The sequence below is a fragment of the Sebastes fasciatus genome, chromosome 8, assembly GCF_043250625.1.
Source record: "Sebastes fasciatus isolate fSebFas1 chromosome 8, fSebFas1.pri, whole genome shotgun sequence".
Lineage (NCBI taxonomy): Eukaryota > Metazoa > Chordata > Actinopteri > Perciformes > Sebastidae > Sebastes > Sebastes fasciatus.
Genome location: NC_133802.1, coordinates 4348514 through 4370445, shown reverse-complemented (window position 1 = coordinate 4370445; position 21932 = coordinate 4348514). Strand labels below are relative to the sequence as shown.

General features: G+C 41.0%; 1 protein-coding gene across 2 annotated transcripts in view; it reads left to right on the top strand.

The window, feature by feature from the left end:
- LOC141772166 (plexin-A1-like) overlaps nucleotides 1-21932 on the top strand; it is a 353749-nt gene that overhangs the window by 160469 nt on the left and 171348 nt on the right. For both annotated transcript variants that reach the window (XM_074642860.1, XM_074642859.1), the window contains exon 4: nucleotides 9926-10057. In XM_074642860.1, coding sequence (XP_074498961.1) covers nucleotides 9926-10057 — 132 coding nt within the window. The remainder of the gene's footprint in view (nucleotides 1-9925; nucleotides 10058-21932) is intronic.

Genomic DNA, 21932 nt, shown 5'->3' with positions numbered 1-21932 from the left:
GGAGAAGAGAAAGAGAAAAAAATAGCAGAAAAGGGAAAAAAAAACGTGGACACAAAGTGTCCGAATCACAAAATGTAAAGTTATAAGATCATGAAGAAAACAAACGAGCTCAAGGATGCTTTTTTTAATGTGGCTTCTTTGCAGCGTTGTGGGGAGCCGCACAAGGGGTGAAGCAACAGCAGCAAGTCATCTTTTACATTTACATTTTTTATACATGTGTCGCTAATGCTGATGCTGCAGCATTAAATGTTTCAGTTCTTGCTAGTGTTCCAGGAAGTCTAATCAAAAGCCTCAAAGCATTCTTATCTGACCACAACAGATAGCCACACATGTGATCAGTTTGATCCAGGCTCAGTGCAATCTCTGAGCAATGCACCAGGATCCCTGCATCAGCACTGGATTGCTGCTATTATAAATCAAATCAAATCAAATTCTATTTATATAGCACATTTCATACAACAGGTGTAGACTCAATGTGCATCAAATAAAACAAAAAAAAACAGGCAAAGATCATATATGATAAAAAAAAACACAATATAAGAAAGTATTACAGTAAAAGGGGAATAAGATAAGAAGGTATAATTATTAAAAATGGAATAAGTTTAACCCATTAACCACACATTAAACACAACTAAAAACTTGTGAAAAAGAATATGTTTTGAGTGTGCTTTTAAAGGAGGACACTGCTGTAGCAGACCTTAGTTCAAGTGGCAGACAGTTCCAGTAGGAGCATGATGACTGAAGGCACCGTGAGCTGATTGGAAATGTATTCGTGGTCGTAAGGAGACCTTTTACTTGATGATCTAAAGGGATCTGTCCGGTGTGTATTATGAGAGCACTGGTCATATGGATATTTATCTGACTGAAGCAGTGACACTCGATGTCTACTGTACATTTACTTGACCACAGCGCCGTTCTCTTTTAACCAGAGCCAACTACTGTTAGCTGTTAGGAAAAACAGCTTCATAGTGGCGTTCTGTCACCGGCCAGCTGTCTGACCGTCACTCTTTCTGTGTGTGTGTATGTGTGTGTGTGTGTGTGTGTGTGTGTCTGCATATGTGTGTGTCACCTGGGGCCGGCCTCCTGTTGTGAGAGCAGCGGTGCGACAAAAGAACGATGATTAATTTCACTCAGAGTAACCTGTCTCGCTGATGTGGCTCTACCAGGCCGTGTGTGTGCGTGTGCGTGTGCGTGTGTGTGTGTGTGTGTGTGTGTGTATGTGTGAGAGCTGTAGACTGTGTAGTCAGCAGGTGTGCTGTGATACTTTGGATGCCCTCCAGTCAGGGTCAGACACACACACACTCACATACACATTCACTGACATGACTACCTTATAAATCCCACCACACCGACTCATGTTGACACCGTTCAGCGTCTCTCTCTCTCTCTCTCTCTCTCTAACTCTCTCTCTAATCTCTCCCTATCACATCGTGTCTTTTTGAACATGTGACTAGATGCATGTTTAATATGGAGGGCTGTCGATCGATTAAAATTATTTCATTTATTAAATTATTTAATATTCAATCGTGATTAATCGCATGATTGTCCACATTTTTTATCTGTTCAAAATGTACCTTAAAGGGAGATTTGTCAAGTGTTTAATCCTCTTATCAACATGGGAGTGAGCAAATATGCTGCTTTATGCAAATGTATGTATATATTTATTATTGTAAATCAATTAACAACACAAAATAATGACAGATATTGTCCAGAAACCCTCACAGGTACTGCATTAAGCGTAAAAAAAATATGCTCAAATCATAACATGGCAAACTGCAGCCCAACAGGCAACAACAGCTGTCAGTGTGTCAGTGTGCTGACTTGACTATGACTTGCCCCAAACTGCATGTGATTATCATAAAGTGGGCATTTCTGTAAAGGGGAGACTCGTGGGTACCCATAGAACCCAATTATATTCACATATCTTGAGGTCAGAGGTCAAGGGACCCCTTTCAAAATGCCCATGACGGTTTTTCCTCGACAAAACTTTGCGCAAGTTTGGAGCGTTATTTAGCCTCCTTCTCAACAAGCTAGTATGACATGGTTGGTACCAATGGGTTCTTTAGGTTTTTCTTGTTTCAGATGATGGCAGCCCTAATAATATTCACTCACCCCTTTTTGTTTACTAACTGTTGGTATTAAATTGAAATTCCTTTTGGAAACATCCTGCTGTCAGTTATTAGGTGTGTGTGTGCGTGTGCGTGTCAGACCGTCCTCTCAACAGATGAGACCAAAATCAATTTCATTAGGGATCATGAATACAACGAGGAGCCGTTAACAGACACACGCACGCACGCACGCACGCACGCACACACACACACACACACACACACACACACACACACACACCAGCGTAGATTTCATTAAGGAAATGTCTTTTCCCCCTCCCTCCGTTCCCTCCATCATCAAAGAGCTACTCGAACATTTAGGACAGCGGTTCATTACTCGTCCTCACCGGACATTCGTGACATCGGCTTCAGTAAGAAATGCCAACGAGGTTAACAAGCTGCTCCTATATCTTCTCCTCTTCTTCCTCCTCCCTGCATCCTTCCTTCCCTCCTTCTCCTCATCTTCCCTCCCTTTGTCCAACCGTGTAATTAACTAGATGTCTAACAGCTGAGGTTGGACAGGGCACTGCTGTGTCTGGACACACATAACCTATACGCATGCATGCAGACACACACACACACACACACACAGTAAGAGACAGAGGTCTGTGTGTGTGTGAGGGAAGGAAAAGGACAAGGGGGAGTGAAGTTGAAGTGGAGAAAGGATGAAATGAGGACAGGGAGGAGAAATCTCAAGAAGGAAGGGAAAAAAAGGGGATGAAGAGGAAACATGGGGATGAAATGAACTGAAGAAGTTGATGAGGAAATAGAGTGCTACATGAATGAGTCCTACAACTCGTCTGGAAGTCAATGTTTTTTTTTGTGACTGCGGTGTAGTTTGTTTATAGCCTAACGTTAGCTTTTTGCTTCTGCCGATTGCATTTACGCAAAAATCATAGAAGTGGTGTTCATTTATGGAGATTATCTTGCTGAACAAAACGTCTAAGTATCCTAAATGTTTGTTTGCCATAGAGTTTATTTTCTGCAATCGAGGGAACCCAGGGCGATGCTAACTTCCTGGTTGGTCTACAAAAATGTCATCCCTGAAGCACTCTATAACTAGGCAGAAGGGAGGTGAGAAAAGGGAGGGAAATGAAAGAAAGCGTGAATAAAGTACAATTATAAAATTGGATAATGAGCAAAAATTCACTCCATAAATACATGCCAAAAGGAAAGACAGAGGAAAAGAAGTGAAAGGAGAAGGAAGTGACAGGAGAAAGGAAGTCAAACAAAGCCACTGGGGGGAGAAAAGAAGAAACAAGGAGAGTTTTTGAAAGAAGAAGAATTGATAGTTTTCCCAGCCTACCTGACCCAAAGGTGTGACCGGTGCTTGAACCCAGCATGGTATTAATCACTGCACCACTGCAGCCAAACCTCATTACTCCTCTTTGTTCACTTTTATTACCTCGTCCTCCTCTACACACTTGTGTGCACACACACACACACACACACACACACACACACACACACACTAACCATCCCTCTCTCTATCGGGCCGATACTGACTCAAATACCTGGTATCGTGACAATGGGGCCGAACTATTCAATTCAGTTCTATGTTTATATACTATATATATATATATATATATATATATATATATATTATATTCTGGAATTTGAATTCTTGTTTAAGTTTTGACCAATTTGTGGCTGCATTAAAGACACTTGAATTGTAATACCTTCAAAGATTTTTTTACCAAGTTGCTGGCGTACGATTTATCAGTTTAATACAATTCAGTAAAATGTTATCACATAACAGAATGATCCCAGTCCCTTTCACACAGTGAGGCATACAGCTTATTAATTAAACACATTAAAGACAATGAACTAATATAATAGAATTTACACGAGAATATTCACTAAGAATGTTTATTCAATGTGAATTATGGCTTTTGTCTGTCTGGAGCAAATGTAAAAGTAGCTTGAAATTGTTATCAGGCCGATTTCCAAAGTAGTGAAAAACAATGCACTTAGTCTGGAGGACTTGTTGGCATATGGGTTTGTAGGTGTGAGTGTGTGTACTTAGTCAGATATGCGTTTCTGTGTACACCTGTGGATCTCAACGTGTGTGGGGGTTAGAGTGTCCTTGATGATAGCAGCGTTGGTTTGGTAATGAGCTTAATCCCAGGAGGGTAGAGGTGACGGGGGGACACATGGGACGGCAAAGAAAGGGGAAAAAGACTCCGAAGTTTGGAGTGTAGGCTGCAAACTCATCAGGAAAAGTCACCTTTAACTTCCCTCCTGATCCCAACTTTCCCCGTATAGTTGCGTAACCGAAGGTGGCCGAGTAGAAACCGCACTTCAGCTGAAAGGTCGAAGACATGATGCATGTCTTATTGCGCTGTCCTTAAGCAAGACACGCAACCTGCTCCTGCTTCCTCAATGTACATCACCCTGGAAAAGAGCATTAGCTAAGTGTCTGGAATATAAATGGAGCGTCCCTGCTCTCTTCTGTTTGAAGTGACTGAATTGATATGTCATTTTAGCCCAGAATATATTCCAAGTAAACACTGTGTTTTGAAACTAATTGATTGGTGGATAATTTGAATGCAAATAGCAGCAATTAATGTTCAGCGCACTCATCGTAGAGTGGCCCTGCTGAGCACGATAAAAATACGTATGATTGTCTCGCTCCACAGAGGTAAACTAATCAGCAAAAAAACAGCCTGTTTTAATGACTCATAAGCTGTCAGTAACATCAACGTGGGATCCTTTATGGGCTTTTTTTGGTCTAATAATCACCCTTGGAGCAGCTATAAAAGCATATTCAATAAGCGCCTTTTACAACAAGTAGACAGTGCTTCTGGAGCAGAGTCTCTTTCATCTTATAGGCTGAGCTCTCCGTTAATAAGTTCCAGAAAGTGAGAAACTGGACAAATGGAAACATCAAAAAGTTCCAGATGCCCCAGTGTCGCCCTTTTTTTCCACTTTTATGGCTTTGAATTTAGTGAGCGCAGACTACACAAAGAGAGGAAGTGGAATTTGTGAAGCTGGTCCCTGCAGGGGTTTCAGCTAAGTAAACAGATGACATTTATTAGAAACTCTTCTAATATGACGCTATGCAATTCGCCAAGTATATACATACATGGAATTTGACTCCGGTTTTATGCAGCTCTTTCAATGTACTTACACAGAAAAGAAATAACAGAATAAAAGAATACAATAATAAAAATAAAATGTCTATATGCAAGTCAAGTGCTCATAAAAGTCAAGTGTTCGGAAGTTGTAACAATACAAATGCAAAGAAATGAATACCGGATGGATATACATGGACTGGATGATTATGTACAGTACAGCATGTGCATGTGGATATGTCTATATACTTAATGTACAGTGACTAGGATTTATATTTACATTGATAGGTATGTTCATATTACAATATGTACATAAAGTGACAGATGATATGTACGTATTTAAAAAAAAAAAAAGTACATTTAAAGACTGTAAATTATAATCTAAAGGTGTGCATTAAAGGTATAATATGTAACCGTTGTCGGTTGCTGTTTGTAAACACACAGCATTCAAAGTTGGCCCCTCCTCCTCGGCTCAACGAGTGAGGGAGAGAGATTAGCGGTGGTCTAGCGAGCTATAGAGTGACTGAAGAGAGGGAGCGGCGTTAGTGAGAATATAGCCGCAAATCAGAGAAATAAAACGTTATGTTTTGATTGTTTCCCAGAGGTTATGTTCTAAAACACACAACTAACTCCGCATAACCCTGTGAGAAGGCACGGAGTTGCCAGATTTTGAGTGAATGCTGTGAAATATGGCCGCTTTGTATGTGGAGACTTGTGAGTCGTTATCAGATGCCGTGGGGCGTGATAAAGTGTTGGCATTTGATCACCTGAACGGGCTGCACACCCTGTGCCCTGTTATTGGCTGGGGCTTACACCCCCACGTTGGGACGATAGCCACTTTGCCGACGCCCAGAAGCGTCCCGAATAAAGGAAAATAATAAGAAAAGAGAAAATCCAGGTAGAGGTCTGCAGGGTCCCCGCAGAAACAGACACCGCCACACACTTCTAGTGTGGCATAAGTGAAGATTGAAAGGGACTATTTTTGTACCAGTCTATACGTCGTTTTTTAGTTAATTCTGGCATATAATACCTTTTAAAGACTGTAAGAATTTGAATCTTTAACGGCAGTAGCAGATATTTGTCGTATAGATTCTAAGAAAAGCACATGAAAAACAGTGGATCATTGGAGGGTTAAGGAAAGTTTCTCACCCTTAAGTGCTGCCACTTCCTCAGTGAGAAGTCAGTGTTTGGACACTCTAACTTCCATCGGTCACAGAAGGGGAGCAGAAACCTGCAGGCTAGTAGACTAGATGAGAATCGACAGTCACCTGCTCCAGTCTGCCGTCCCCCTCTGTGCCAGCTGACCTGAATCCCACTCCAACTGCCCTCTGCCCCGAGCTGTAGGCCAGAGCACGCTCCCTGCTCCTATTCCCCCCTCTCTCCGCCACAGTCCGTCACTCATCACAAGCGATACGGCGGCCCAGGGCATGTAGCAGTTTTAGAGTGGCCAAACAAAGTTTATTTTTCCTCTCTTACTGTGTGTGCGTGAGCGAATGTGTGAATGTGAGAGCTCTTCTGTATTGTTGTTCACAGCCAGAAATACGAGGAGACAAAAGGTCACAATCCCATCAATAAAAGTTTCAGTGTATTTGTGTTCATGTGGGAGCAACATAAGGGACAGCTAAAACAAATGACCTTTGGACAGCAACAACTTGGGTACACCTCCTCCACCCACACAGATACACCTATCCTGGAAGTCAGGAAAAGTTCTGTAATATGCAACTTTTGTTGTCTAGATGCATTAAACTGTTAGGAGTAGGAAAAAAATGATTCACCTATGTTTCGCGATTTTTTTTTTTATGATTTTGAAATATATTTTTTAATGCCAGAATCTATATATTTGCGTCATTGAGTTCATGCAGAGGTAGAAGGAAGTTACCACTTTTATTGTTGTAGTCTGAGTACTGTGACATCATATCCATTCGGTATCCGTCACCAAAACAAATCGCAGCGAGCCGAAACGGCAAAGCAGAAATTGGTGGAGGGTCTGCGTTGATATTATCTGCACCCTCACATGTTAAATCCAGCATGGTAAACACTACACATCCAGTAAAGAATGGAAACACTTTGGGTTTCACACATTGCAGGAAAAGCAGAGCTAGACATCACGGCTAAAGCTGCATGCTAACTCTGTCATGGACAGGAAACGTTATCGTATCGTGGTAACGTGCGGTCAAGCCGGCCGTCACTCTCATCTCCGTGGTCAAATGGGCCGACGCTACAACTGTAGAGCACCCATATACTGACATTTATGTTAAATGCACATCTCTGACCTCATACATGCTGAAAATCAAACAGTTTTACTGTATTGATTTTGATATTTTCCAAAGTAAAAGTCCCTAGAAGTGTATGATTCAACTTTTTTCCATGGTCTAGTGTTAAAAAACTTGCAATAAATCATAATATTGAATCCTAATACATAAAAATTGCAATATATACCGCATCGGCACCCAAGTATCGTGATAGTTGTCATCCCGGCCCTATAAATCGTACAATACTTTTTTGTTCTGTTTCTGCTGTACATGTCGCACATTTGACCTTTTAGTGTCAATTCCACGGTTTAGACTCTCAATGTCCCACTGAGTAACTCCTCAAAGCTGATTTGTCAAAGCACTTGACTTTCAACCAAAGCCGCTCACTCCTCTTAAGCAACAAAAGCACATACAGTGATGACAGTCTGTCTGTTAATGAGCCTTCTGTTCAGTAAAACAGATTAACTCTGGAAGTGATTTGGCTGCTAATAACTGCAGAGACTGTTGAGACTAAGGAGCGAAAGAGAGAGATGAAAGAGCGAGCCGAGGCGGCAGAAACACAGAAAAGTTGTTGCAGACTAAACTGCTGTCAGGTGATGGATGAGCAGGTGGTGGTCGGGAAATTAGAAAGAGAAAGATCCAGACAAAAAAAAAGTACAGAGAGAAGGAGAAGATTTACTTGCTGGTACAAGAGAGAGGGACTCTCATAAATCTGTAATTTTGCCAGTAGAATTAACACTGTAAGCGCCAAAAAAAGAGCCATCATTTAGTTGAAGTTACACCCTCTGCAGTGTGGCACCATAGCCAACTGGTGTGATTTTGAGTTTAAGCATAAATTTGAGAACCAAATGAAAGTGTTGGAAATTTCCTCTCTCACTTCAGTTGCTGTTTTTCAGCTGATGGCAGCATTTAAAGTGAACTTTGAAGTGTTACACTAGATGAAATGGGAATTGGTTGCTTGTACATGAAGTGGAAGCGAATGCATCATTTTCCTGAACACAACTGCTTTCCATTAGAAGAGGCTGGAATGAGTCTAACAAAAATTAAACGTCTTCAACAAGAATGATTTATTGTTCTTCAAGGTAAGCTGTGTTTAACACAGTGATCAATTGATGTCTGAGGGCAATAACAAATAAATATACAAGGGAATATTCAAATAAACCAAATTATGGTGCACTATACTGTACATGGGACATACGGTGTGTAATGTGGAGCCCTCAAACTGACAAAATGTAGTGAAAGTTAATCAGACAACCAAAATGTAACTTACTACATGAATGAATAATAAAAATGTAATAAATGTAAAAAAAGATATGTAAGCTTGGTTCTTCCTGGTTTGTGTGGGGTATTGAGAGCTAGCTAGCTTAACTGAAAACACTGGTACCTAAACACACCAAGTACCAGCTTCCAGCTAACTACCTAGCTTTCAGCTAACTTTCAACATAAAACTACACCAGCCAGTGCACATCATGCTAATAATTATCCTTTTACTGTACTATATGTAGGCCTACTGCTGTGGCATGACTGTGTAAACTCGTAACAAAGCATTTTTAGTCAACAAGCTAATGTTAAAAAAATCTGCTTGCTAACACTACTTTGTACGGAAGTCCTGAGAGGCAAGTAAAAAAAATAAAAAAATCTGGTGATCCATATTATAAGTCTGATCTAAATTGTTTTCACTCCTGTGTATGACTTAAAAATAATTATCTCTCTAAGTTCCTTATTTTATTTATTTGTTTATTTTTCATCTGTGAGACAGATTATTTTTACTAACACATTAACTAAAGAATTAATGTTTTTTTTCCTAGGGGAGTTTTAATTTACATAATTTGCTAACACACGATGTACGCACCTTGTGTTCATAAAACATGAATGCTTTTAGTCCTATTTAGAAGACGAGGAAGAGGTGCACTTCAGCCTCTTGTGGCCAAAATGAGTATTACAGTAACAAACACGCACACACAAAAAAAAACAGTCGGCAAAACTTTTTTCCCCACCTGTTTTCACAGATGAAAAAAGAGTAACATTGAAAAATTATCCTGCCAAAACTTTTTTTTTTCACACGTTTCACAGATGAATTTGTTTGAACTTTTTTCACATGTTCTTAAGTCATGAACACAGGAGAGAAAACACTTTAGATCTTAGAAAATGGATCACCAGAAAAAAAAATTCTCACTTTGCTTCTCAGGGCTTCCGTAACTTGGAAGTTGACAGACACAGCTTCTATCTTCATAACATCATCTTCATCTTCAAGTCCATGCCTCTTGTTCTCCAATGAAAACTGTTCACCGTGAGCTCTTTGGATCATCCAGAGTAATCAGTGGTGTAACAGAGACAAAAGTCAAATAATTTCTCTGTCACAAGTGTAGAAAAGGTATCATATTTTGCCAGTCTACTACTTCTTTTGGTATTTATACTATTGTTAAACAATGATTTAAGAAACGTTGGATTGTAACCATTGCTTTGCCATTTTCCCTCTGTCCTCCTCCAGATCCTGGTGAACTCCATCGTCCAGCCTGCCTTGTTGTATGAGAATGTGGTGGTGAGCGACGGGAGCCCCATCCTGAGAGATCTGCTCTTCAGCCCAGATCATCTGCACTTATACGCCCTCACCGATAAACAGGTAGGAGAATCGCACAGACAAAAAATATAATGACCTACAGCCAGGCAAGGTTAGCAGTGCAGCCCATAATACAGCCTACAGCTGCTGTTGACAACCGTGATGAGGTCTGGTGATTTTTGGGACAGATCCAGTGATACGTGACAGCCCATGGCGCACTAATACATGCACACCTAGCTCAGTTTGTGTGTGTTTGTAACGATCTACACACACCTTGCTTTCACACTCGGATGCGTTCATACACTTTCATATATATATATATGTGTGTGTTTTTGCGAGCACTCAGCAAGTCTAATGTATATATATACATTAACATATAACATATAACATACACACACACACACACACACACACACACACACACACACACGCACACACACTCACACACCTTGCCACTACTAACAATTGATGTAATGAAAGTTAGAAAGGGAGAGAGCAGAAGAAGAAAGAGCTTGGATACAGTGGAATAGCACCATAAAGACCTAATGAGAAAGATGTATTAGAAACATACACCGGGGGAATGAGCAATCAAGCTAATTACATACAGTAGCACATACAGCGCATGAACACATTTGCAATTTAAGCAGTATCACACACGGAAACACACACAGTCATAAGTGCTAATTAATATCATGAATATTAAAATGTGTTATATGTACTGTAGGATGAAGCTCCATACCATATCTTCCACCAGGGATACAGTATAGCCTATACGTACCATCTCTCCATTTGTGTGAAATATTTATTATTAAAAAGTATTACAGCTTTGTTTTTCTTATGAAACTTCTTAAGTTTCACAGGAACAACAAGGTTACTTCTGAAGATCTTTTTGTTAGTTTGATTGTTTTTAGAACTACCATATTCCCTTTAAAGGCCTGGTCACACTAGCATTTGAAACGCTGTGGAATCAGTTGACAGTGCTGACAGTCTTTGGAGGGTACGGGGAGCCGGAGAGTCCATAATGGAGGAAGCTATCGAAGCTTATTAAATGTGTTGCATCGTCCACTTTTATTTAAAGGAACAGTGTGTAACATTTTGGGGGATCTATTGGCAGAAATGGGATATAATATTAAGGGATGTACCGATACCACTTTTTTTTCAGACCGGGTACAAGTACAAGAACTTATATTTGGGTACTCGCCGATACCGAGTACCGATACGAGTACTTCTCTGTGCCAAAAGACCCTCGTTAACAGCCAGCTGGAGGGTGTGAGCGACACACGGCAGGCTGGGGAGTCGCGCATACGAGGCAGTGCGCCACGACCGGCTCTAGGTCGGCTTGGAAAGGCTCGGGGCGAAGTTGGCTCGTGACCGCAGCTTTACAGTGCTCCCCGCCCGGACCTCGCCGCACTGTGGACCGCACCGCCCTCTCTCCCTCTTCTCCCGGTGCAACTGTCGACCGGGGCGGACTGTCCTCTGTGCGCCCCAACTGCGTCGTGCTGCCAGATAGGGGCTCGGCTCACGTAAAAGGTGCAAGGGGTCTGCGGCGATGTCGGCAACCCACCTGACCCGTCTTGAAACACGGACCGAGGAGTCTAATGTGCGTGCGAGTTAAAAACCCTGTGGCGCAATGAAAGTGAGGACTGGTGCGCACCGGCTGAGGTGTATTCATAACTATGTTTTCATTAGTGTATAATCACCTGAAACTAAGAATCGTTGTGTTTTTGTTAGCTTAGAATGAATTCTTCATATCTACATAGGGAGCGGGTCCTCTTGAGAGAGTCCACCATGTTGCTCCGCCATGTTTCTGCAGTAGCCCAGAACGGACAAACCAAACACTGGCTCTAAGAAGAGAGACTTTTGTGTTTTTATGTTACTTGAAGACCACCGTACACATCCAGATCAATGTATTGTGTATACATATTGTATATATATACTGTATATATATATCATATATATTCCTGCAGTCCTGGCATGTAGGTGTTGTTGTGTTAAAACGACTTCATCTCTGAGAGTTTGATTTGCAGAGTTCAGCTACGTCCACATTCCCCTCTTCTCCTTCCTTTACCTGCCCGGCTCTCTCATCTCATAACGGTTAATGACTGCGATGTGATAACCTTCAACAAGACTTTCCCCGCTACGTGGCCAGTAACTGCCATGTGAGTGCTGTGTAATTTACCAGCAATTAGACATAATTGACTTCCACGTGTCTGAATGAGCACAGAGAGGAAGTGGAGTGTAATTGATATGAGTGGACGGCGTCGGTGTTGATGTGACAGAGGAAATAAAGTCCCAGTCCAGGAGGCCGGTATGTAATGTACAGGAAGACTCATAAATCCATATTCAAGCTGAGGGAGACCACCCACTGATTTTTTTAATTGCACGCGCTGGACCACAGTATCATGCACGTGTGCAAAGAAAGAAAAAGTTGATTCAGAATGGGATTTAATTCTCAAATGTATTAGGATATCGTTCAACCAGCCAGTGCTCGAAGTGGGACGGTGTTCACCGGTTCCAGCACTTCTATATTTTACTCCTTGTCGTTCCGGGAACCTTTTTCTTGCGCACCAGCACTTTTCAAAAGCTGCCGGTACTCCTCTCTGCCCTCTCCATATCAGGTTCTGATGGATCAGGGAGATCATAACGGCGATTCATAGCAGCGCAGTGCCAGTGTATTTGCTCATTAGTTGTACGAACATAAAAACTATGTGGAGACAAACTGACAGATGGCACACTGGGGGGGTAATCAATCAATACAATGTCCACATCCTTTTTGCAAAATAATTAGTGAACTGTTCATCATCTTTTTTTTTTGCTTTATTTATGATCAAATATAATTAATGAAACATTATTTAAAATATTTCTGAATTTGCTCTTTTAGGGAAAACGTTTCCAGAAGAATTAAATGTTCAGACGAAGGCTGTGATACGTGTAAATAATAAAATAATCATTTAACTAGTAATAATAATGGTCCAAAATGATGTAAATTTGCATAACTTTAGGTCAGAAATCTTCAAATTTCCTAGAGGGAGAACCCCCAAACCCAATATCTCCTAGTACCTTTATTCACTGTAGGAATTCAGAATGTGTCTCTTTATTCTGCTGTATAATATGTAGAAGAATACTGCTCCTAAAACCTGAATGATACCCAACTATAGGCTACACATAACACAGGAAAACACTTAAACACATCACTTTAACCCTATAATGTTCAAGCTGGAATATCATTGGAGTATTATAGGCCTACTATAGAAGATGCATAGCCCAAGTATAATAACATAGCAATACAATCCCAGCTGATTATGACTGACACTGTATAATATGCTCAAAGAAATAATGATAAATAGGAATAAGTCGCAAGAGATTGCTGATACCAGCCGATACACACGCCAACATGTGAATAAGAATAAGAATGTGAATAATACTTCCACTTTGAGCACTGTTTCAACTGCAGCATTAAAAAGATTGAAGCAGTAGAATATGTGTGAGTGTCTAGATTCTCAAGACTGCAGACTGTAGAATTAGGCTGAATTTCTACATCAACATGACAGAAATACTAGATTTACTTATTACAAAAAATAATATTACAAAAATTGATGGCAAGAAGGTCCAAAGTCTCAGCCAAAGTACTCACTCACTTCTCTGGATAAGAGCTACAAGAGCTTCAGAATATTACAAAAAAAAATGGCGAGCTGTCAACAGAGACTATAAGACTTAATCGATGATATCACTTAGAATGATAATCTCAGCACTGGGCCTGCGTTCAACAAGTCTCTCAGTATCAGCCAGCAGTGCTCAGCGGCTGCTCAGCAGAATGACAGAAGCTGAAAGTCCATGCTGGGAGTGTTCGCAGATTTACCCTTTTAACTCCTGTCATCTGCATTAAAGATGACTGCTATTGCCACCAGAACGTCCTTTTCAATTATTAAAGCCAGTGTTTTATTTTTCATGAGCACTGATATGTCCACTACATGTCTGTGCATGTTAGTGCGCTGACTGTAAGGAGGTCCAGGCAGTGACAGAGGAGAAGCCTCGTATAGAAACCACGTTGCCTCCTCTTCGATGCGATCCAACGTGATACTGTTATATATTATAACCATCCATCCATGCAAGAAGTGCATCCACACTGTGCGTGTCAAAGGTAAGGCGATGATAACGAGTTAACTCAAATTTGTTTTAATGCCACTAATTTCTTTGATGCATTAACGCAACTTGCAATTTTACGAACACTCAGTTTTAAAGCTAGATTGAAGATACCGGCATCATATGAAACTAGAAATCATAAGGACCCCATCAGTACTAACCATGTACACTGACAACCTGTCAGACAACCAGTTCCAAAACCTAGCTAAATACAGTTTGTTGTGTTGTGTTTGGTGTGGAAGCGATACTCGACTAAATTTGCTAAAAAAATACGAGGGTAAATGTCACATGACATTCCATACAGCCTCTTTGACAATAGTCCAGGGCTATAATGTTTTACACATTGTAATAGTTTTTGTATCTTCTAGAATAAAACGGAAAACATGAACACTGTTTTTCAGTGCCTGATTTTAGTGATGTTTTGATGTGTGCTAAAACATATTCTGAATTTATGATTTTTTTGAACTTTTAAATCATTCCCGCCAGGAAAAAAAAGGTAATGACGCAAAATTTGACAAACACATTATCAGCTATATATACAACAAGCTAATCTTTACTAGCCCCTGCCAAACGTTAGCGATCATAAGTTTAGCATTACGTTGGACAACATTTTTATTCACAACTTGTTTATACTAATGATAGTTACAAACGTCTCAAATAATAGATTGAACACAAGGTTATAGCTATACCCAACTTAATATTTAAATATTTATTTTATGTCACTACCCAAAATATTTCAACCAAAGTTAATTTCCAATCAAGTCGTTGGGTTCACATTTGAACCCTCTTGGTCGTGGCCAGCCCGTTCTCCCAATGCGTTAAATACCATGGCTTTGTCACGGCCATCGGCGTTTGGTACCAACCTCACACGGAACTGTTTAGCGCCGGTATGAAACGCACCGGGGGTTCCATTAACTATAATGTAAACCCATCTGCGGCAACAGTTAACGCCCAGAGAAAGACAGGACTTTCATCCAGGAGACCGCTGTTCCTATCCTATGTGTTAAGTCTCACTTTCATGTTACAATCAGCTATTTGTTCGTGTCCCGTGTTCAAAACTTTCAGTGTCATTTTCACTGTACAAACGCAGTAGTTTTAAGCCCGACGATGTAGTTCTTTCCTAAACCTAACTCACCTATAGTGGTTTTGTTGCCTAATCCTAAAGTGACGCCAAGGGTAACTATTGTGATTTTTCATGCCGAAAATAAAGTGGCGCCAAAGGGCGAGACAAAGTGGTGGTATGTGACGAGTTGGGATGAGAACATGTTAATGTGGCACACTGTCTCTTGGGCAAATGTGCATACGTTTCTAAACTTCTGATGTTTCAAGACAGCAGCTCATACATGGTTACACTCTGTGCTATTTCGGTCGTGGAACTGTTCATTACTTGTATGTTGTCATTAAACCGGATCCATAAATGTAATGTCTATCTAGAGTCCAGAGAAAGCAGCTACAGGTTTTATCTTTTGGATACTTTTTGTGGCTTGAAAAAAAAAAAAGCACAAGTTTATCCACCCCAGGGCTTGGCCAGCGACCTTAAACCCCGATACATTATCTCCAGTCCACACAGCCTCTGGCTAGGAAGACGCTCCTCATCAGCAAGCCAGGGAGCCTCTGCTGGAACACAAGTTCACATTCTGCAGCAGAGGGGAGATCCTTATTCTTCTCTATGCTGTCTGAAGCTGCTACTGGGAGAGCAGTTACTTCACAAACTCACTCCATCTGAGAGAGAGACAGAAGTGAGGACCCTAAGAATATTGAAAAGATGAGGCAGGAAGAGTCGGAGAAAGGGACAGACCATATCCTGCAAACCAATTATATTTCCCCACCTCCTCAGCGCTCTTCACCTCTCTCTCTCGCTCCCTCTCTCTCTCTCTCTCTCTCTCTCTCTCTCTCTCTCTCTCTCTCCCTCTCTCTCTCTCTTCTCTGACTGGACTGTGAATTTGGTCAATGTTGGGTTAGGCCATTACTGCTTTACAAAGAGATGGCCATTCCATCTGTTCTACTCAACCCTGTCTCCCTAAATATCCAAAATACGTTTAGAGGGAAATGTATTTTCTCACAGAATGCGGTCGCAGATTTAAACACGTGATAAACATGTAAAACAAAACAATAATGCAACAAATCTACTTAGTTAGCCCTTAGCCTCTTCGCTAAACTGAATCAAAAATAATGCTTTTCACTGATTGGCCACAGAATGTGAAAACGTCATTTTCTACGACAATATTTTGATTAGAGTGGACTTTACGCCAGAGTAGCTAAGATGAGCCTTGCTTCTCTGTGTCGCAACCAAGCATAGACATAGATTTAGTATCTGACTAACCAGTTTCAGCATATCATTTAACTTAAAGGTCCCATGTTGTAAAAAGTGAGATTTTCAGGTCTTTTACATGATAAAGCAGGTTTAAGTGCTATATAAATACTGTTAAACTATCAAAAACGTTCAATATACGGAGAAATACACACAGCCCGTATTCAGAAATTGCGCGTTTGAAACAAGCTGTTAGGATTTCTGTCCATTTGTGATGTCACAAATATACAATATTTAGACCATTACAGGGGTTTTAAATGAAAACATTCTAAATGTGTCCCAGTTTATTTCTATTTTTAGTGTATGTAAATAACATCAGCTGACACGAAGTAAAAACATGGACCCAAACTGTTGCCTAGCAACGCAATTCCGTTGCAATTCCATTGAAATGCAGACAGGGGGTAAATACAGGTATATTCAGGCAGACAGTATAAGGAAAATAATGTATTTTTTTAACATTACAGCTTGTAAACATGTTCTAGTAGAAACACAAAATACAAATATGAACCTGAAAATGAGCATGATATGGGACCTTTAAGAGAGAACTTCTGTACAGCTGGTGCAACAACAGGCTGCTGGGCCATAAAAAACTATAGAATGTCTGTTGATGGAAGTGATGCGCCTCACCTCTGGAAACACTAAACCCTTCCCATTGGCTCGCGGACATCAGCTCCTCGGTGAGGCCTGCACTGGGACTTGTTCTCGCCAAGTAATTTGAAAGCCTGTTATATACATTCTCTCTGTAATAATCACTTCCAGAAGTGAGGTGTACCTCCACCCTGTTTGTCCTCTCCTCCTCCTCCTCCTCTTCATCCCTCCATCCCTCTCTCCTTGTTGAATAATAGAAATGCCAAGTGATGAGAGCTCAAACATCACAAAGCCCATTTCCCAGCTTGACAGAGCAATTTACCTTTTCCCATATTCACTCACACACATAATTAAAAGTGGTGGATTGGACTGCAGCGTATAGACCGCGTATCTGTACAGCAGTACCGGGCTCACACATAAGCACGCATGCACACACACACACACACACGTAGTGCGAAAACATAAAACTGCCCGATTCACCGTGAGGAGAGGAGAGTTTTCGATTAGCGAGCGATGGATTTATACATGGCTCTCTTTGTGTCTCTGCTACACACACACACACACACACATACACTCACACAGACAGTCTCTCAATGTTCTCCTCCCTCCGTGTATCGTTCTGCTGCCTCCAGCTTTTGGTCCGTCTCTTTCCGTTCGGCGATATCACGTCATTTTTGTGCTCATAAAAAAAATGAACAATGGCACTAAATCAATTTTATCACTGCCGTTGTTTCCTCGTTACATGTTCAAATTGTCCCGATCTAATAAAACAGCAGGGCAGGAGAGATTTTTCATCCTGTCACCAGCCTCTGTTGTTGATGTCACCGAGACAGATATTTCTTGTATCCTGCGCGTCCCCACGGATGACATCACCTAATTGCTTTAAAGTAAATGACTAAGTGGATTACAGCTCATATTCTATTGATTTTGTACTGTACCTTTGTGCCAAATTACTCACTTATCATATGCTTACCAGTCTTCCTGCTACTATCCAGCTATGAGGTGACGCTTTCTATTCACCTATTTCCCATTATCATTTTTATTCCAATTCAGACTGCCTGAGGGTTTTGTATTTTACATTTTTTGTTTGTTTGGAGATTTGTAATTCTCGTATTGATGCGCAGTAATATGCCTGCGAGGCCAAGCCCAGTCTCTGATCTTTCCTCCGCTGTAGCATCACCACCACGTCTCTGCCGCTGTACGCACAGGGGCCAAGGTCAAGCCTCTCCGCTTGTAAAACAGCTTCGTAAGGTGACCCGTTGGCAGCAGATGCCTTCGCCCCTGCCTCCGCGAGGCCCCTCAGACAGTAGCATAATGGTCTGATGATGTACCTCCGTGTATCGATTTAGCTACAGTACAGAAATGTACTTAGCCAGTACTGTACTGCACAGTGGAGAAACCCTACCCCTGGCACCACATCAGAGGAGGTTCATATTCAATTCACTCAGCATTTACTGCACTTGGAGGTCAGGGAGAAAAGACTGCCGCGCGCTCCTTTTTAAGCAGCTTCTTTGGTGTTTGTCCAACTCTGAAGTGGCTAAAAAAAAAAAAAATGTTGGTGAAGACAGGGACGGGGGAGAATAAGAGAGGGGAGGGGACAGAAATCTATCGGAAGTGCCCTTGGGCCCTGTCAGCTAATTGGTGAGTTGAGTTTTGGAACGCCGTGTTTTAGCAGTTGTTTTGCGTGGGCAAGTTGAAATTAGTGATGGAACTATTGCTTAAAGATACTGTCATTTCAAGCAGTAGACAACTGTGAATATCCTCTCTGAAGTATCTCTGAGTAAGACATTTTCTATGTTTAACACTTGACTTTTCCTGACCACTGAGCCCCTTGTGGGTTTAACCAGTGGCATCAACAAACAGACTTTTTTTTTTTTTTTTTTTGCACAATAAAAAAATGAGCAGTGGTTCCAAAGCAGATGTAAACAGCCACTCTGGACAAATAGAAAAGATATACCAAGCTTTTTCTGTTTCTTCTGCAACATGGCTGACTCCGCGAAGAGGACCCGCTCCCTATGTAGATATAGACGGCTCATTCTAAGGTAACAAAACACAATTCTTATTTTCAGGTGATTATACACTAAAGAAAAAACATACTTATTCATGTTATATTCCATTTCTGCCAAAAGATCCCCCTAATTGTTACACACTGGTCCTTTAAGTAGACAGCAGTAGAGGAAGTGCTGCTATGTGTTGATAGCAGTTGCTCATGTGCTCATTAACAGTCTGTGTGGATCCCATTGGAAGTGTACTAGGTTTTTTCTTGTGAGGATTTCAGAGCTGGACATAAGTCTTGTTTTGAAGTGCACATCACACCGTCTCAGCACAAAGTGCAGTTGAGGCAATTAGCATGGACTTGCATGGGGACGGTTGTGGCTCAGGGGTAGAGCGGGTCACCCACCAATCGGAAGGTTACCGGTTCGATCCCAAGCTCCTCCAGCAATTCATTGCATGCAGCAGTCCTTGAGCAGGTTACTGAACCCCAAAAATTGCTCCTGAAGTGCCGTCGGTGAGATCCTGATGGGCAGGTTGGCACTTTGCATGGCAGCTTCTGCCATCAGTGTGTGAATGTGTGTGTGAACGGGTGAATGTAAAGGGCTTTGAGTGGTCGCAAGACTAGAAAGGTGTTATATAAATGCAAATTCATTTACCATCCATCACCATGTTCCAAACCATTTAATATGTATATGTTATTGCTATTTCATTTTGTTATATATCCTAGCTTGGAAAAAGAAAAGAAGAACTTAACATAACTCATAATGACATTTTTAAATGTCATATTTCAATGTGTTTTTATTATATGAATCACATATTTGCAGTGTGCTGTCAAAGACTCAAAGAAAGGACTTTTAATTTGCATTACACTAGCATATCTTTGAATGGCATATCTGCCAAAGTCCTTGTCCTTTTCTTGCCTCACACACACACACAAACATTCCGGCTGTCTGTCAAAGCAGAGAGATGAGTGATCGGCTGATCAGAATGTGATTTGTGAGACAGTCAAAAAGACAGACAGCGAGAGAAAGAGAGAGATGTCTTAATGTGGTTGAGAGGAACAGCGTGACCTGGGTTTGAACAAGGAAATGGGCCAAAGTTGATTTGTGAAAGAGCTAAACTGAGTCACTGAATGTGTGTGTGTGTGTTAAAGGAATACTTCACCTTCAAAATGATTATTCGTATATCAATTACTCACCCCGACTTACCTTGAATTTGTGAAGTAAACGTTGTTTTTCTCGCATGCCTACATTACAATGTAATGTTTTTACACTTTGGCTTTTGTACCGATTAAACAAGCCAGATGTAATGCGCTAGTTTGCGCTTTTAAGGTGTTAACTTTGGACAGAGCCAGACTTTCCGTTTCCTCCTGTTTCCAGTCTTTATGCTAAGCTAAGCTAACTGTCTGCTGCTGTAGTGTACCAATTAAACAAACCAGATGTGACGCGTTAATTAGTGCACATTAAAGATGATGGTAGGCCGATTTCATTAACTTTGGACATAACCAAGCTAGCTGTTTCCCCCTGTTTTGAGTCTTTATGCTAAGCTAAGCTAACTGTCTGCTGCTGTAGCGTCATATTTAATGAACAGAGCGGCAAGAAAGCAAATAAGAGGATTTCCCCAAAACTATTCTGTTTTATATTCTGGTGAGCAGAGAATTAAGGTGTCAATCAAGGGCCTCTTCTTTAGTATAAAGGGGACACTCCTTGTAGTCACTAAGGCTGTAATCTTAGCCTGATCCAGACAATACAGTACAGTGATGTTTCACACTGCAATCTGCCTTCTCCTTTCAATATGCCTCGTGCAGGAGTCACACAAAAGGGAAAGATGAAAAAGAGAAACATGTTGAAGGGGATTCCTGTGTAGGTTTTGCTGATCATATACGCTGTCAAAGACGTGCTGGGTGTCCCCACAGCGTGTTTCCCATTGCCCATTTGTTGTTGGGATATGACTAATACCTGCTCGTGATTAGAGAGCTTATGAAAACAAGAATGCACTTTTTAAAGGATAATGATGGAGAAATCCCCTCGGTGTTTTCCTTCTGTTTCTCTCCTCTCCGTCTTTCTCCTCCAAGGCTGCCGGTGTCTACCTGTGATCTATGGCCTCATTTGCTGTGTTTTTCGGTGTGTCCAGCCAAATTCATGACAGATGAGAGCATAACAGAGAGACAGGCAGAGGCAGAGAGAGCAGGAGAGAGGACGGAAATTGGACAGTTTTCAAAAATAGCGGAAACGCCTCTGAAAGAAAAAAAAAAAAAGTGTGTTTATTTTAGATCCTGCTATTATTATTATTATTATTATTATTATTATTATTATTATTATTATTATTATTATACAGGTGTAGGTATATGTATATTGTAGGGCTGTCAAAGTTAACTCACAGCTTGCGATTTTTAGGTTGTAGCATGTTCAGTTTTAAAACTAGAAGAACACATGAGGAATCCATCGGTACCAACCATGTCATACTAACTTGCCGGGAAGGAGGCTAAATAACGCTCCACACTCATGCTTAATTTTGGCGAGGAAAAACCTGGCATAGCTATTATCAAAGGGGTCCCTTGACCTCTGACCTCAAGATATGTGAATGTAAATGGGTTCTATGGGTACCCACGAGTCTCCCCTTTACAGACATGCCCACTTCATGATAATCACATGCAGTTTGGGGCAAGTCATAGTCAAGTCAGCACACTGACACACTGACAGCTGTTGTTGCCTGTTGGGTTTGAGTTTAACATGTTGTGATTTTATTTTTTTATGCTAAATGCAGAACCTGTCAGGGTTTCTGGGGTTTTTCATTGTCATATACTTACATTTGCATAAAGCACCACATTTGCCCACTCCCATGTTGATTAAATACTTGGCAAATCTGCCTTTAAGGTGCATTTTGAACAGATAAAAAATG